General features: G+C 45.7%; 1 protein-coding gene across 2 annotated transcripts in view; it reads right to left on the bottom strand.

Moving 5' to 3' along the window:
- The window catches only part of KCTD20 (potassium channel tetramerization domain containing 20), a 33684-nt gene that overhangs the window by 10890 nt on the left and 5051 nt on the right, over positions 1 to 17743 (bottom strand). Inside the window, exon 1 of one of the 2 annotated variants that reach the window (XM_036398425.1) lies at positions 9034 to 9082. The exons of the other annotated variant lie outside the window; for it this stretch is intronic. Within the exon in view, the coding sequence (XP_036254318.1) occupies positions 9034 to 9044 (11 nt within the window). The 5' untranslated portion in view covers positions 9045 to 9082. Of the gene's footprint in view, positions 1 to 9033; positions 9083 to 17743 lie in introns of those variants that run through there. 2 annotated transcript variants of the gene reach the window in all.

Raw genomic sequence — 17743 nt, 5'->3', positions numbered from 1 at the left:
GCACTGCCCTGCCCTCTGCTCTCACCAAAATACCCAGTGTGGGAGAACTCCCTGTCCCCACACCCTCCAGGCTGCTTTCCTGTCCTGGCTGCCTGGACCCTGGAGAAAGCCCTGTGAATGCTGCCTTGTACCTGGGAATAGACTCCTGGAATATCCTGAGTTAGGAGAGAACATCAGTATGAGAGTCCACCTCCCTGCTGCTTGCAGGGCCACCTAAAACTGAACTGTGTGACCAAGCATCCTCCAGGGAGAATCCTGGAATATCCTGGGCTGGAAGGGACCCACAGGGATCATCCAGTCCAGCTCCTGGCCCTGCACACAGAGCCCAACAATCCCTGGAGCTCAGGCAGCTTTGGGGCTGTGCCTATAACCTGGAGAGCCTGCTCAGTGCCCAGCACCTTCTGGGGTAAGAAGCTTTCCTAACATCTTAAGAGGGATGCATGTGGTCACACATGAACAAATCTTTTACCTGAACAAAAGTAACACAAACTCCATGTGAACAACCTGAGCAACCCTCTGCCCTCTCCTCTTGTGTGCCAGAGCAGCAAAGGGGGGGAGAACGTCCAGCAGTGCCAGGCAGTGGGACACAGGGGTGTGGAGGGAAATCTAAATATGAAAAGTCACATACTCTAAAGCACCCTGGAGGGAAAAAAAAGCCCACCCCTACCTCTTCCCCCCAAAAGGCTTTAAATCAATTCCAGAACTGACAACGTCCAGTGGAACAAAAAGTCAACTATTCCCCTGCTTCATAGCTCTGTAGTTGTTATGAGGAAATGGAATTTTTCAAGACTGCAAATGTTAAAGTATTTATACCACTAATAATGTGATTTCAAACAGATCCACTGAATTATTACATTGTATGTTTTGACCCTGAGATTAGCTCAGTTGGCTGGAGCTTGATGCTGATAAAACCAAGGTTGCACATTCAATCCCTGCATGGGCCATTCACTGAAGATTTGGACTTAATGATCCTTGTGGGTCCCTTTCAACTCAGACCATTCTGCAATCTGTAATCTGAACCAAAATGCTTTAAAATTTGCTAACTGCACTGAAAGGCAAACCCTGTTTTTAAAATGCAGTTTGATTTACTCAGGGAAAAGCATTTTGAGATGGGGAGAAGAACAGCCTTGTTGAGCAGATATATAATCATAACCCTAACCCTAAAGCCCTTAAAGGGAGTCATTCTTGAGAGCTGCTGGCTGTCAGGAGGAGCCCCAGAATGCTCTGGGCTGGAGGGACCTTCAAGCCTCTCAAGGCACGTGTTCCACCAGCCCAGGTGGCTCAGAGAACAGACACCACACTGGGCTGTGCTCAGGAACTCTTTTCCCCCAGCACTAACTTCCCTACACTGAAACAAACCATATCCCTGACAAAGCTGATGCTACCACACTCACCAGGGAACAGGATTTGCTCTGTGAGCTGACAAGAACTCCATTAAGAAAACAAGATAAGCATCAAATTTACTTCTTGGGCCTCTTTCTTCCAGGAGTGATGAATTGCTGCAGCTCTGCCAACAACTTCCCCTTGCGGTGCCTGAACAATCTCTTGACTATTTAATGCATTACTCAGCAGAGAGGAGAAATTAGGCAGGAAATCAGATCAATAAGTAGAGTATATGAAGGCAAAGAGCAGAGTTATTCAGGGCCACTCAGACTCCAAAACTCCCCCAGAGCTCTTTGGGCCTTACAAGCCCCATTTAAGTGATGTCAAACAGCACAAAACACCAACTGAATTTCACAACAACCAAACTGGGTTGGGTCAATGTTGAAATCTTGTTCATCACCTCAAGCTCTGAATTAAATGCAGAGACCCTGCACACCCTTCAGCAGAGTCCTTAACTACAGCAGCTCAGAAATGATTTACAGAACTATCACCAGTTACACAGGAACTATAATACACCAATTCTCCCCTGTCATTCCCCCCCTTCTGCTGCTTCATCTGCTAAGCAGGATTGTCAGGGAAAAAATGGCCCAGCTGTTTGACATCTTTCTCCTCCTTCTTTCCTGTTTTCTTCACCAAAGTTGAGCACCAGCAAAACCTGCTGCAAACAGCTTCTCTTTGCAATGTGGTGGCTCTCCCAAGCAGAAGATCTGACTTTCCTCTTTCCTGGAAGTGGAACATCCAGTCCTGCTGATCATCCAACCCAGCTCAGGCTGATGGCATTTCCCTGTCTCCTGGCATGCCAAAATCCTGCAGGTCGTGTGTCAGCAGAACTGAGGGAAATGAGTAAAGATCTTTTGGCACATCTGGCTGGTGCAATAAATCCCCAAACTGGTCATTTAATGTGACAAATATATTACAAACACACCCAGAACCCAGTGGGGAAACAAGTACATAAAGACTTCAAGGCCAAACTCCTGCCTGACCAGCTTACAAATGTCCTGGTTTCCTTTCATGCCCAGGATCAAGGAGAACTACCCATGGTGAGAACAAATGCCTATAAATAATAATTAGCACCATTCAGCTTCAAAGCTTTTTACAAATATGAACTGCTCATTGCTCCTAAGAGCCCTGGGAAGCACTGCAGGAAGTGTTTTATGAGAGAAAACAGGGACACAGAGGCAGAGAGCTGATCCTCAGGCTCAGAGCAGCAGGGCCTCTGCCTGCTCAGGTGTTACTGACTCGGAGCACGTTCACTCCTCAGCTCCTGGCCCTGCACCAGCAGCTCCCCTGTGCTGGCAGGACAAACACTGCCAGGTCACCACCCTCCTTAGAGGGCTCCTTCCGTGCACGTTTGCACCCTCTGGGAAGTGTAAATTGGCTCAGGATGGCTCAGGAGCAGTGGACAGGCACCCTGATGTCTTTTCTCACTTCTCTGGGACTTGTTTGCAGGCTCAGATCCTGAAGGAGCAGGTAAGGACCAGTCCACAGAGGAGCTGAAGTCTCACAGCTGGACTGTGGGAGCTGGGCACGCAGGAGCAGCAAAAGGCCCAGGTCACATTCAGCACTAAAGATCAGAGAAAGGCTGGGATTTTAATTTTTAAAATGGAATCAGTATCAGAATCAAAACCCAAAACTCCCATCTGGCTCTGGCCATAGATGGAGCACGTGGGCCCCTCCTTCCTCTGGAACACAACAAGGTCAAGAATGAGCTGTGCAACTGCACAAACATCTCTGCTCTCCAGAGCCTGTGCTGGTGGCCCATCATCTCTATTTGAACTTGTCTAGAGCCTTGTGTTTTGTTGAGGGAAAAACATGGAAGTCATATTTAAGTTGTTTTTAATCACAAAGTGGAAACATTTCAATTTTGCAATGCACCATTGGTACAAACAATTCATGCTGCAAATGTTTTGCAGAGATAAAGAGGCTGATCCCTGCTCTCTGCAATCCTTAAGGAAGTGTTCTGGAATGTAAAGGGGCTGTGACATCTCCAGTACATTATCCTTCCCCACCCTAAGGCATCTAAAGCACATCCAAAGCCACTTCTCAATGCCTGCAGCTCTCACCCTATTACTGGAAGAGCTGAATGGCTTCACCTGCACAGAGCACCATGAACAAGGTGAAAAGAAACTCAAATACTGCAACGTGGCCAGCAGAGAAAACCCATTTAGATACAGCAGTTATTAAGCAAGAAAAAAATAAAAGCATCACTACAAATGTGCTGGTTTCTACTTTTTATTTATTGTATTACATAAATACAATATTTTACTATATTTATAAAGATATACTCATTGGAATTTTTTTTTAAAGAGCCATCATAGAGTATTTTAGGTATTAAAAACTTCATAGAAACTTCAAAGAAAAATCATGAAAAGCCTAGCTGCCAAAATCCATTAAGGAGTAAAACCCTGACAGCTTATACAGGGTCTCACTGTCATTTGGCATGGCAAGAGAGAAGGTGTAAGAGAGCAAGAACAGTGGAAATGAGTGGCTCTACTTCACCATTTGGTTTGCAAACGGTGAGGAAGCAGCAGCAGCGAGTGACTCAGCTGGTGAACAATCCTCCCCTCTTCCTGAACCACAGCCTAACCATCACGACAGAAATAAAACTCCAAACAACTCATTTTTAAGGTGACAACGCTCCTTTAAGTCTACAAAAACATTCCCATGTCCAATTATTGTCAGAAATATGAGCAAGCAGGAAAGGCGCGCGCGCAGGGCGTGCCTGACCTCATTCCACAGCCCTGCTCTGAGGACAGGATGGATCTGATGGAGCTGCACGTCCTGGCTCTCATTTGTGTCCTGCTTTAACCCCAGATGGCAACTGAGCCCCAAACAGCCACGTGCTCACTGCTCCCTGCTGGGATGGGCAGAGAACTGGAAGAGAAATTTGTGCGTGGAGAGCCAGACATTTTATAGGTAAAGGAAAAGAGAAGGTTGTGGAGAGATCTCACAGCACCTTCCAGGATCTGGAGGGGCTCCAAGGAAGCCAGAGAGGGGCTGCTCATAATGAACTGGAGGGACAGGACACAGGGAATGGCTGCCCACTGCCAGAGGGCAGGGATGGATGGGATACTGGGCAGGAATTGTTCCCTGGCAGGGTGGGCAGGCCCTGGCACAGGTGCCCAGAGCAGCTGGGGCTGCCCCTGCATCCCTGGCAGTGCCCAAGGCCAGGCTGGACAGGGCTGGGAGCAGCCTGGGACAGTGGAAGGTGTCTCTGCCCATGGAAAGGGGTGGAATATGATGAATTTTAAAGTTCCTTCTAACCCAAGCCAATCTGGCATTCTATGACTCTATAAAAGCTGTCTATGCAAGTAAAGCAAAAAAGGAATTCATTCCCCGCTTTCCATGGGCAGGAAGGTGTTCAGCCATGCCCAGGAGAGCAGGGCTCCATTACCAGGGAAGAAAAACACCACCACTCCTGACATCCCCCCTGTTCCTGCTTCCCCCAGCTCTGGATGCTGAGCACAATGCCACCAGGAGTGGAATATCCAGCCCTGGGTCAGCTGGCCTGGCTGTGCCCCCCAGCTCCTCTGCACCCCCAGCCCATTCGTGGGTGGGCAGCAAAAAAGGCCTTGGCTCTGTGTGAGCCCTGCTCAGCAATAAATAAAACCCCTCTGTGTTATCAACCTGGTTTTTCCAGCTAAATTCCAAACCACAGCCCCCCATAAGCTACTAGGAAGAAAACTAACTTTATATCAGATAAAACAAGCATAAAAATCTTAAAAGGTCTCCTTAGAATATTCCAAAAGTTTCTCTAAACATAAAAGCAGAGAAATGAGCAATGATTTGCTTTCTACTTTGGAGAGGAAAAGGGCAATCTCATGGGTTTAAGATAAAGAAGAAGTGTTTCCTGTACATAAGGATTAGGGGAATCAGTGTAAGGTATAAACCACAGCAGGGAATGCAGCACAGAGATCATGGATCTCCCCTGGCCTGGGTAGCATTGGTTAAATAAAAAAGCAGCCAGCAATCTTGATCTGAGAAGAATTCTAATATTGGCAAGAAGGCAGCAATCTAACTTCTAATATTCATAATAACTATTTGCTTCTGATAATCAGATGAAGACTTTCCCAGAGAAAGAGAAAAACCAAATGATTCTATCTGTCAGCTCAGTTCAGCTGCAATAAAACCTTCCCAGTGGCAGGGAGGCATTCCAGAGGGCTGTGCAGAGAGACAGGAACTCACCCAGGAGAAAGAAAGGCAAGAAGTGAAATATTCTCCTCTATTAAAAAATTAGAGCTGACCTGATGGCTCATTCTGGAATGATGAAGGATCTTAAAGCCCCCCCAGTGCCACCCCCTGGCATGGCAGGGACACCTTGCACTGTCCCAGGCTGCTCCAAGCCTTGGGCACTGCCAGGGATGGAGCAGCCCCAGCTGCTCTGGGCACCTGTGCCAGGGCCTCAGCACCAATTCCTTCCCACCACCCCATCCATCCCTGCCCCTGGCAGTGGGCAGCCATTCCCTGGCTCCTGTCACTCCAGGCTCTTGTCCCAAGCCCCTCCCCAGCTCTCTGAGTCCCTTTAGGCCCTGCAAGGGGCTCTAAGGTCTCCCTGGAGCCTTCTCCCATCCAGGCTGGACATCCCCAGCCCTGCCAGCCTGGCTCCTCAGGTCCCTCCTGTCGCAGACATCTTTCATGAAAAATCCTTTCTTAAGATTCTTCCTTGTGAGAAGCTGCAGTTTCAGCAACCAAAATAAACAATGGTTATCTGCTGCTGTGGAATGCAACAGGTAGACCTGGGATTGGTCTCCTGTGGATGTTGGGATTTCCTGACCACCCATGGCAGAGCTGGCTCTTGCTCTCTGTCTGAGACACAGATCTTTGTTATTCATTCTTGTCTATTCTTAGCTTAGCTAGCTTCTCAAGAAACCTTTTCCTTTCTATTTCTTTTTAGTATGGTCTTAATGTAACATATATCATAAAATAATAAATCAAGCCTTCTGATCATGGAGTCAACATTCTCGTCTCTTCTTCATCCTGAAAACCCTTGTGACCACGGTCACACCCTCCCAACCAGGCTGAGCCCCAAGCACTGCCCCGTGCACCTGAACCAGGGGAGATGCTCAGGGCAGGGCTGGGGTTGCCACTCCCTGGCAGCTGTAGCAGCACCTGGAGCACAGCATGGTCCAGGCACTCACCTGGGCTGTACCAGAGAGGAAAACATCCAAGTGCACCTTCACAGGCTCTTCACAAACCTCCTACTGACCCTCACTTCATTCTCCCAACACAAACACAAGCAGACAATAAAAGCTGATTTATAGGTTGAACCAGCACAGGCACACGACAAAAAGCTTTTCCCTTGTTATGAAATAACTCTATCAATATACAGAGGATTCATTTTCCATCTGGTTTCAAAGGATAGATGGAAAATAATGTCCAGCAGGTCTGATGCAATGCAGGACAGCCTGAAAATGTTGGCAAGAGACAGCCAAGGAGGCTGATGAAATGCTTGATTGTTTCTCCCATTCTGTGCATAGTGCTACACTGTTAGCAAAGTTTACTGACTTACTCATTTAATTGAGGCTCAACAAAAATCCACTGTTTCTACAAATGTAATTCAAAACTACAGTTGGCAATAAGGGTTTAAGGGTTTAACACTGCATTTGCACACCTTGATTTAAGACCTGGGGGAACCAGGTCCCTCTGTCGCCACCAGTGCTCAGTTTATGCACTGAACTGACCCCTCAGCAGTGCCCCACATTCACAGCTGCTTTTCTTTTGCCAATCTACACAGCAAGACTGAAACCTGTAGAAAAATAATGGATATTTATTAACTGGATGTAACCTTTTACAGACTTTTCCAAAATAGGAAGGTCACAGAGTGGCAGCCTCACCAACAGAAGAGATGAAACACATCCAGCAAAATTCCTCACACAGCAACAACTTACTGCTTTTGGATTTGCCTCCCTCTGAGGGCCAAGGTATTCATGTTAGAGAGCAAACCCAAGTGAACTGGAACAGGTATTTCCTCACAATACTGCAATAAAAACAGGCACCTGAAAAATGATATTTGATCCTCAAAAAGAGCTTCTTACCCCTATGGCAATGGCAGCTTTGCCAGTGCTATCTGATTAAATTCAGCATTTTTAATAAAGCTGGCCATGCCCATAAAGAATACACACCTCCTTCCTTGGCAGAAGGTTGGACTGTGCAGATATGATCAGGGAAAAGGGAAAAAAACTGTGGCAAAAGATGAGCTGTTGCAAATATAAGCAGGATATTTTTACCTAGAGACAGGAAAAACAAATGTTCCCTGCTAAGATAAACAATACTGAGCTAAATAAAGTTTTAAGGCAGGTGACACCTGTGAGTTACACTTTCTCTTCACCTGTGTTAAATTCAGCTACAAACACTGAGGTGAGAGCCTGCAACAGGAGGAAGTGCTGCAGATAACAGAGTTTGGCTGTGCTCTCTGTTCTACCATTTGCTGCAAAAGCATTTATAAAGATTTCAGAAAACCCCACACACTTCAGCAAAGCATAAAAAAGCTGCCTTATCCCTTTGGATTTCAAAAACCTTTTATTTCTCAGCTTTCGTTCTTAGGCAGTTCAATCAAAGTTGATTCCAAATTCCCTTGATTTCAATTGCTGCATTTGTATTGTGAGAAGTCCAATTTTTCAATTATAAACTGCAGCAAGCAGCATAAGGACAGGAGTATTTTTGAGAGAATCTGTCCTATCATGTGTATTATGCAAAGTCCAGTTTTTCAATTATAAACTACAAAATGCATAAGGACAGGAGTATTTTTGAGAGAATCTGTCCTCTCATGTGTATTATGCAGTTTTTCCATTATAAGCTACAAACTGCACAAGGACAGGAGTATTTTTGAGGCAGCACTAACAGAGAATCTGTCCTCTCATTTGTATTATGCAAAGTCCAGTTTTTTAATTATAAGCTACAAACTGCATAAGGACAGGAGTATTTTTGAGAGAATCTGTCCTATCATTTGTATTATGCAAAGTCCAGTTTTTCTATTAAAAATTACAAACTGCATAAGGACAGGAGTATTTTTGAGGCAGCACTAACAGAGAATCTGTCCTCTCATTTGTATTATGAGAAGTCCAGTTTTTCCATTAAAAACCACAAACTGCATAAGGACAGGAGTATTTTTGAGAGAATCTGTCCTATCATTTGTATTATGCAGTTTTTCCATTATAAGCTACAAACTGCATAAGGACAGGAGTATTTTTGAGGGAGCACTAACAGAGAATCTGTCCTCTCATTTGTATTATGCAGTTTTTCCATTATAAGCTACAAACTGCATAAGGACAGGAGTATTTTTGAGAGAATCTGTCCTCTCATTTGTATTATGCAGAGTCCAGTTTTTCTATTAAAAAATACAAACTGCATAAGAACAGGAGTATTTTTGAGGGAGCACTAACAGAGAATCTGTCCTCTCATTTGTATTATGAGAAGTCCAATTTTTCAATTATAAACCGCAGCAAGCAGCATAAGGACAGGAGTATTTTTGAGAGAATCTGTCCTCTCAGTTGTATTATGCAGTTTTTCCATTATAAGCTACAAACTGCATAAGGACAGGAGTATTTCTGAGAGTTCTAAGAGAGAATCTGATCCACCTGCAACCACCAGAAGTTCTGCTCACCCACATTTGCTGTGGAGCAAAGCCTGTGCCCAGCACCCCTCACTTACTGCCGGCTCATCCGTGCTGGGCGCTCCCTGCACCACGACCCCGAAATCCTCCCGGAGCACAGGGAAGCACCGGGCACAGCAAAGCTCCGCAGTTTAAACTCCTCCAGCAGCACTGGTCACTCCCCCAAAGCTGATTCATGTAAATATTTCAGGTTAAAAGTCCCTCCAGCTGATTGGTGGAAAGTTTGAATATAAGCTGTGTGTGTGGTGACAGCTTAAAGTCTCCTGTTTTCAGTAAAAGCCTCCCAAATTCTTTATTCAGACAGGAATTGTGTGGGAGAAAAGGCTCAGTTGTGGGGTGGAAAAGGCCATATTTTGAGGGAGTAAAAAAAAAAGGGAAATACCACAAAAAAATAAAATACAAAATTGAAAAAGCAGAGAAGATGCCTATTTCAACACACATAATGAGGTGTTGGTGCTGATGGAAGGTGTCCATTTGGAGACTGGATAAGGTCACTCTTGAAAGGGGAAAGTTCTAAAATTGAAGTGTATTCCAGAACAGGCCTCTCTGGCTTGTTTTTACCTTGACAAGCAAGAACCCAGCAATATTCTAGCCAGCTGGTTTTGTGTCTATCTCAAAGATAACAAGCAAAAGAAATTCCAGGAATTTTAAAAAGTTCCTTATTTCAAGGAAATGGTCTTCAAAGTCTGTCCTTGTGAGGAATATTCACTTTTCTGCTAAATAATCCAAGAGAATCTCAAATTAAACCCTTGATACTATTTGGTAAAACACCCTCCTGCCACACAGCCCTTAAGCAGGCAGAGAGGAATAAAGCACCTGAAATTTTGGTTATGTACATAAGGATGTGCACATGGACTCCCAAGAGCCCCAGGACTTGGGCCCAAACAAATGCACAGCAAGTGAGGATAAAATGAGTTATTCTGACACATCAGTGCATTGCTGAAGAGCCTCAGGAAGAACCACTGCAGTACATGGTTTATGTCACCTGGAAATGTTCCCCTCTGTCAGCTCAAATATTAAATCCATCCACTCTAGCTCTTCCTGCTTTCCCCTAAGATACAGCTGGATTGCTCAGAGGCTGCTCCAAACACAGTTTCACAAAACAGCAGAGTTAAATATATCACATATCATCAGGAATATATAATTTTTAATGCAAAGAGAGTCTAAACAGGCAGGAAACTATTTTCCTCCTGACTCATACCAGTGATAAAGCCCATGTGTCCTGGAAAGTTGGAATAAAAGATGCCTTTAGAGAGCTCTTAATTAAAAACAAACCAAGCAATACAGCATAGAAAATAATAAAAAAAAAAAACCTCCAAGTAACTAATTTACTAACTTTAGTATGCAAAAACTTGTTATTACTTTGGTTTGGGGGCAAGATTTCATTTCTTTAATGCCCAATTCTCTCATCTCATCGTCCAGACACAGGTGCAATAGGCTGGGGGAATGTAAACAGCAAGAATCTCTAATCAGCAAGAGGTGTTGTCCCACACCAGGTGAGGCTGGTGGCCATCATCAGGAGAAAGAATAGATTGATATCTTTTTATATATAATTGACATTATTTGTGTATGTATAATTCATAAATTAGCTTTTATAATTACCCTATTTGTTTTTAGGACAGCAACTGTCCACTGTGGATCTCTCAAGATCAGCATTGCTGTACTATCAGTGTGAGCTACACAAGTTTTAATTAATTGAAGTAAAAATTCCAAATTCAGCACAGCCAATACCCTAAACCAAAATTCCTCTCATCATTCACATTTTTGCTTGCTACAAAAACTTATCTGACATTTTACCCACAGTGAAAAGCACCTACTTGGTCGGACTCTTATTTTAGAAAGGCTGTGAGCAGCTCAGAACTCCACCTTTCCTTCTCTGGAAGGGATCCCAACAAGTAACTGCTCACTCATTCCCAGCTCATCTCTACAACTCCAACTGCCATTCATTTCTGACCAATTACACAGCAGCACCTCAGCAAACTAACAATAGCTGGCACATTTTTGAAAGTTGGACGCAGTCACGGCAGCTTTCAAAATAATAACAGTGAAAAAACTCAAAGCAAAGCCAAGAAACAAAGGCAGGGATGCAATGGCAGGCAACGAAATCTGCAAGGAAATATTGCCACGTTGAGCAGGGGGTTCAGGCTCCAGGTGCAGCAGCTGCTGGTGCCCAGTGTCGAGGGCAGAAGCAGGAATAGCAGAGCCAGGTGTCCCCCACGGACTGGGGTGTCCCCATTGACTGGGGTGTCCCTCACTGACTGGGATTGCCTCAACTGACTGGGATGTCCCCCACTGACTGGGGTGTCCCTCACTGACTGGGGTGTCCCCACTGACTGGGATTGCCCCAACTGCCTGGGGTGTCCCCACTGACTGGGGTGTCCCCACTGACTGGGGTGTCCCCCAGCCCTGGGGTGTCCCCACTGACTGGGATGTCCCCCAGCCCTGGGATGTCCCTCACTGACTGGGGTGTCCCTCACTGACTGGGATGTCCCCAGCCCTGGGGTGTCCCCACTGACTGGGGTGTCCCCACTGACTGGGATGTCCCTCACTGACTGGGGTGTCCCTCACTGACTGGGATGTCCCCAGCCCTGGGGTGTCCCCACTGCCTGGGGTGTCCCCACTGACTGGGGTGTCCCTCACTGACTGGGGTGTCCCCATTGACTGGGGTGTCCCCCATTGACTGGGGTGTCCCTCACTGACTGGGATGTCCCCACTGACTGGGATGTCCCCCAGCCCTGGGGTGTCCCCACTGACTGGGATGTCCCCAGCCCTGGGATTACCCCCACTGACTGGGGTGTCCCTCACTGACTGGGATGTCCCCACTGACTGGGATGTCCCCACTGACTGGGATGTCCCCCACTCCCCCACTGACTGGGGTGTCCCTCACTGACTGGGATGTCCCCACTGACTGGGGTGTCCCCACTGACTGGGGTGTCCCCAGCCCTGGGGTGTCCCCCATTGACTGGGGTGTCCCCCAGCCCTGGGATTGCCCCCAGTCTGGGCTGGTTCAGGCTGGCACAGGGCCCTGGCAGGGGCATTATGTGCCATGCCCATGGGCACTGCCCTACCTCACCAAAGAGCTGCTGGAAGCTTGTTCAGGTAAAGCACAGCTGGATTTTCCTGTGCAAGGGCAGAGAGGCTCCTCTGAGCTGAGGCACAAAGGGAACATTATCAGTGCTGTCCTTAGAAAGAACAGAGTTCTCTGAATCAGACACATGCTTTCATTCTCATTAAGATACAGACAATAAGAAAAAGCAAAACAAACACGAGGCTCCTTTCACGGTAACTGCAAGTAATACTGAGTAATCCAAAACCAAAATAAACACAGGAGTTTTATTTAGCACAATTGCAGCTCTTTGGAAAACACCTGATTTTATTTTGAGGCAGGCAAGAGCAGGGGCTACAATTTCATCTAGGTGAGGCCAGCCATTAGCACTGTGCCAATTCATGTCAGCACAGAACCTGATACCTTATTTTCAAGAACTGCAAAACAGTTCATGATTTCAAACCAGCCAAGGTTTACAAGGGGACATTGGCAAGACACCTCTTGCTTTGTTTACACGCCTGGATAAATATTTTACATGTCAAGCATAGTTAGAACACTTTCTAAGAATATTTCATTACATTCTTTCTTCTATGACTAATAATTCTTCCACAAAAATATTTGGCTAGTGCAGCATTACAGCAAAATTAGTCAGGAACTGGAGCCTTATTTTGAGGGAGTAAAAAAAAAAAGGGGAAATACCACAAAAAAATATACAAAATTGAAAAAGCAGAGAAGATGCCTATTTCAACACACATAATGAGGTGTTGGTGCTGATGGAAGGTGTCCATTTGGGGACTGGGTAAGGTCACTCTTGAAAGGGGAAAGTTCTAAAATTGAAGTGTATTTCAGAACAGGCCTCTCTGGCTTGTTTTTACCTTGACAAGAGAGAACCCAGCAATATTCAAGCCAAAACTGTAGCTGGTTTTGTGTCTATCTCAAAGATAACGAGCAAAAGAAATTCCAGGAATTTTTAAAAGTTCCTTATTTCAAGGAAATGGTCTTCAAAGCCTGTCCTTGTGAGGGATATTCACTCTTCTGCTGAATAATCCAAGAGAATCTCAAATTCATGAGCATCTTTCAGCAGTAGAGCTGAAATGTGTGATTTTAATGAAGATTAACAAGAAGATAGGTTTTCCTGCAGGGTCTGTAAATGTCCCCAAAGCAGCTCCCTCCAACCTGAGGATTCCAACTCAGTCCTGACCGCACTGGGACATTTTAGAGCTCTCCACATGACCTGCATGAAACGAGGTGGCTTTTGTCAGTGAAGACACAAGCCATCAATGTCCTGTTCCTGCTGAACCTGAGCACCTCTCCCATAAGCAGAGGTCGCAGCAGGGGAACATTTCCTCCTGCCCTGTGTGCCAGACACGGCCTGGGCAGCACGAGGGGCTGGGATGCTCCTGTCAGGGCTCAGCTGCCCCACAAGTAAAGCTTTAAGGCTCATGGCTCTCAGTCTGGTTCACAGGAGGTTTTGTTTTGAGTTGTTATTTTTACTTCAGCTGTGACAGCTTTCTAATTAAAGACAGCACTAAGTTTCTGCAGCACACAGGGTGAGAGGCTGGAGAACACTCTATTTTCTGCACTAAGAATTATTTCATCTCTCAGAAATGCAATCTTTCTACTCTCCAAGTGGTGAAGTGGCATTTCCCATAGCTGTTCATAACACCTTTAAAATGCTCTTGGAATGACACACAGAGGTGCCACAGCCATGGCATATTAACCAATTTTCTGAAAACAATTGATTTTCAAATCCAACTTTAAAAAAGAGAGGCCCATGATCTTGGCAAAGAACATTTTGTAATAGGGACATCTGACAGACAGGATACTATTTAAATATAGCCCAGTGCTAATGCACAAAGCTCTCCACAGCTTCATAATTATCAATAAACAAACCCAGTTTCCCCCTTGCTCAGCCAGCACAAGGTAACAGAAATCCTTCGACTGCTTTCACTTCAGTATCTTGTGCACAGCAACCCCAGCTGACCTCCTCCAACCCAGCTGTTTAGCACTCCTTGGGCCTGACGGCCAAACTGCACATCAGCACAGCTCCTTGCATCAAATGAACTCACTCTGGTCCTTCTGAAGCCACCTTGTCCAGCCCTGTGGGGGCACCTCCAGTCCCAGAGCAGCAGGAGCAGTGGCAGAGCTGGCACAGTGCCCTCCCCACCCAGCACATCTCATTGCCAGCACTGTCTCCTGTTTCACATCCAGCAATGGGGCTGCAGCACCTCTGCCCCTGGCCCAGCTCAGGGGGAGGCTGCAGCAAAGTCATTTGAGCTGCTGGATGTGAAGTGCATGTACCTACAGACAGAGAAAGAGAATATGGGGTTTTCTTGGGGTTGTTTGTTTTCTGGAAGGGTTTGGAGACAGTGATCACTCTCAGTGATGGGGCTTCTGGAATTACTTATCTGCCACTCCAAGAACTCCATTGCACTGTTTGTATCATGATCTATCCTACAATGTGCAACATGATCTATAGCTTCAGACCCCTATATCACAAAATTTTCCACCTACCTACTATTCTTCCTAATTGCTCTACTCATCCTAATCATCACCAACAACTTATTTGTCCTATTCATTGGTGAGAAGGAGTTGGAATCATATTCTTCCTACTAATCAGCTGACACTATCATATCTGCCACTCCAAGAACTGTCTCCAAACCCTTCCAGAAAACAAACAACCCCAAGAAAACCCCATATTCTCTTTCTCTGTCTGTAGGCACATGCACTTCACATCCAGCAGCTCAAATGACTTTGCTACAGCCTCCCCCTGAGCTGGGACAGGGGCAGAGGTGCTGCAGCCCCATTACTGGATGTGAAACAGGAGACAGTGCTGGGAATGAGAAAGCTCCTCTCCTCTCCTCTCCTCTCCTCTCCTTTCCTCTCCTCTCCTCTCCTCTCCTCTCCTCTCCTCTCCTCTCCTCTCCTCTCCTCTCCTCTCCTCTCCTCTCCTCTCCTCTCCTCTCCTCTCCTCTCCTCTCCTCTCCTCTCCTCTCCTCTCCTCTCCTCTCCTCTCCTCTCCTCAGAAATGCTCATGATCAATATTTCTCTCCATTAGTGCAGCATCCCAATCGATGGATTTGACTGCACTCAAAGGGAGCTCTGAAATCAGCCCAGCTGAGTGCAGAGATGCCAGCATTTACAATAAAAGCTAAAACCTGCTGTCCCCAGAGAGTCCAACATTAGCTGATTTACACATGCTCAGGATGCATCTCAGCAAAGCCTGGATATGGGCAAACCTTGTGGTCTTTGGGCGCTTTACATTAAAGCTGAACCACTTCTCAAATATACCTGAATCACCTCATTTGCACACAACTGAATCATCTTATGATTTTTCATATTTGTAACTTGGTCAGTCTGAAAGGAAAAAGAAAAATTGGATCCTATAGAAAAAGGCCAGGTTATGCTCATGTATGTGAAACTCCATGGATTTAAGAAATCAAATTTTAACTGCAATCAAAACCTGAGATTTGAATAATCTCTATTTCTTTTCCATTCCTTAGTTGGATTCCTTTCCCAGGACAGGCAGTAAAGTCTTTTTTTCCAAAACCCCTATCAGTTTAAAGGCCTTTTCTATGTAACATCCATCTCCCGAGGCTGGATCAGCCCCTGACACCTGACTAAGGGCTCCTCAGCAAGCATCAGACCACAGGGAAGTCTGCAAGTGCCTGCTGGAACGTTTCTGTCAATGGATTAGGGAACTCATTCATAAGCACCAACTGCCACAGCAGATAACATTCCAGGCAGACAGAAGCTTTTCTGTGGGTAGAGATTATGTAACACCACGATTTTTAATCCACTTGCCCAGAGGAAGAAGAAATGAGCTCACTTTCACGGAGGTTAAAGCTTCCTTACTCTATTTTTCTCCATTATTTGTTCCAGTCATGTTGAACTAGCAGATGATAGCGAGCACATGAACTGAGAGACTGAGAAAATCCACTGTGCTCATCTCCAGTCCATCCAGAAACTCTGCTGCTGCCATCACTTTCTCTCTTCCTGCCTTTTCCATCTTTTGTGGACCTCTCACTCCAGTTCATCTGAGCTACCAGAAAAACCTGAGAATTGCAGTCATTCAGTTACAAACCAGGCACCACTTAGAAAAAAATTCACGTGAATGGTTATTAAACTGAGCATAGAGCTCCAAGTGGAGCAGATGCTTAATCCTGACAGTTTACAGGACATGCAGTGGCATCACGTGGGCTCCCAGCTTCATTTCAGGAGATGTGACCAGCTGCTGTCCCAGCACAGCGAGCCACAGAGCTGGGCTCCAAGGGACTCAGCTATGCCTTCTAGCCCAGGAACGACATTGCTTGAAAACCCTTCTTTTATTAAACATGGCCTTGTTGTTTACATCTTCCTCATCTGTTTTGCAAAGCTTTGCATAGAATCCAGGTGGCAGCAGCAATCATTAACTGTTACACACCACTTCCACTGCTGTCACAAGGGTCACTTCTCCTGTTTCTGTGGCTGCCAAGCTCTGCCTCCTTCTGAAAACTTCCTGATTCAATGGACTAAACTCTGACACCCAACCCAGGTCAGGGACACAGCACTGTTGTATGGGAGCTGGTGAGGAAATGCATTCATTTCCCAGTTCTTGGAAATGCTGCTGCCCCTGAAAGCAGGACTGACTAATACACTCTAATCTAGACTATTTGTCCACAGATGGCAGAGGCAGACCTGACACAGAGCTGTACTCTCATTTCTCTATCTTTAGTCCATTTCTATCACCTCTTTTTTATTGCTTCTTTTGGCTACTTCTGTATTGAATCTCGGGCAGCTTTTTATTCTTGCAGTAAAAAGCTGAGTAATCCTCAGTCACTCTGACAGTGGGATCCATATGACTGCTCCATTTTATGGTTCACAAGGGTATTTCTGTATTTGTGTGTTCAGTAGTAAAACCAAAGCAATGGCTGAACATTCCTGCTCCCAGGAGCAATCCATGGATTAACACAATTTTTAACAGCTGCACACAACACATTTGAGGTTGTTCTGAGGGCAAGAAGAAAAAAACAATCATAAATTGTAGAAGAAATTACCGAATGTTGAGCTTCAGCAGCTACAGCCCATGTTCAATGCTGCCTCCAAGACTAACAGACATCGATTTTCCTTCTCAATTTCAGGCTTGTGCTTATGGACCAGCTGCCCTTCAAAAGTCCTTAGTGCTCTTTTGTGCTCCAAAAAGTGGATCCAAAGCCCACAGGGGCCAGTGAAGAGGCTGGAGGACACACTGTGACTGCAAATTAGAACTGCAGCAAGACACAGGAGGAGAAATGGTTGTGAAAAGCGATGGAATAAGACAGGGAAGGGAGGCAGGTCCCAGGACTTCAGCTACTTCAGCACCTGTGATTATTGTAACACTCCCAGTACACATCCCCTCCCCACTACCTGGATTACAAGTCCCAGCTTCTGTGCACTCTCATGGCTCAGAACAAGGAGGTTGTTCAGTGAACAATTCACATGGCAAGGCCATGCAAAAGCCACAGACCCAAAACTGCACCAACCTTGGCAAAGATGGTCCAGCAGTGCTACCCCACTGTCATGTTGGAATTGGAGGGGATATTGAGATGAGAAATCTGAAATCAGAGTGGCTTTCATCAGCAGCCCTGCCAGGTCTCCCCCAAAACCAGATATTGCAATCAAACTGTTTCTACAACAATATTATTGACACCAAATTGGTAATTTCTAAACTTTACTTAGCTTTA

This window comes from Molothrus ater, chromosome 25, assembly GCF_012460135.2.
Source record: "Molothrus ater isolate BHLD 08-10-18 breed brown headed cowbird chromosome 25, BPBGC_Mater_1.1, whole genome shotgun sequence".
Lineage (NCBI taxonomy): Eukaryota > Metazoa > Chordata > Aves > Passeriformes > Icteridae > Molothrus > Molothrus ater.
Note: the sequence above shows the minus strand (reverse complement) of the source record. Positions and strands in the feature narration are given on the sequence as shown.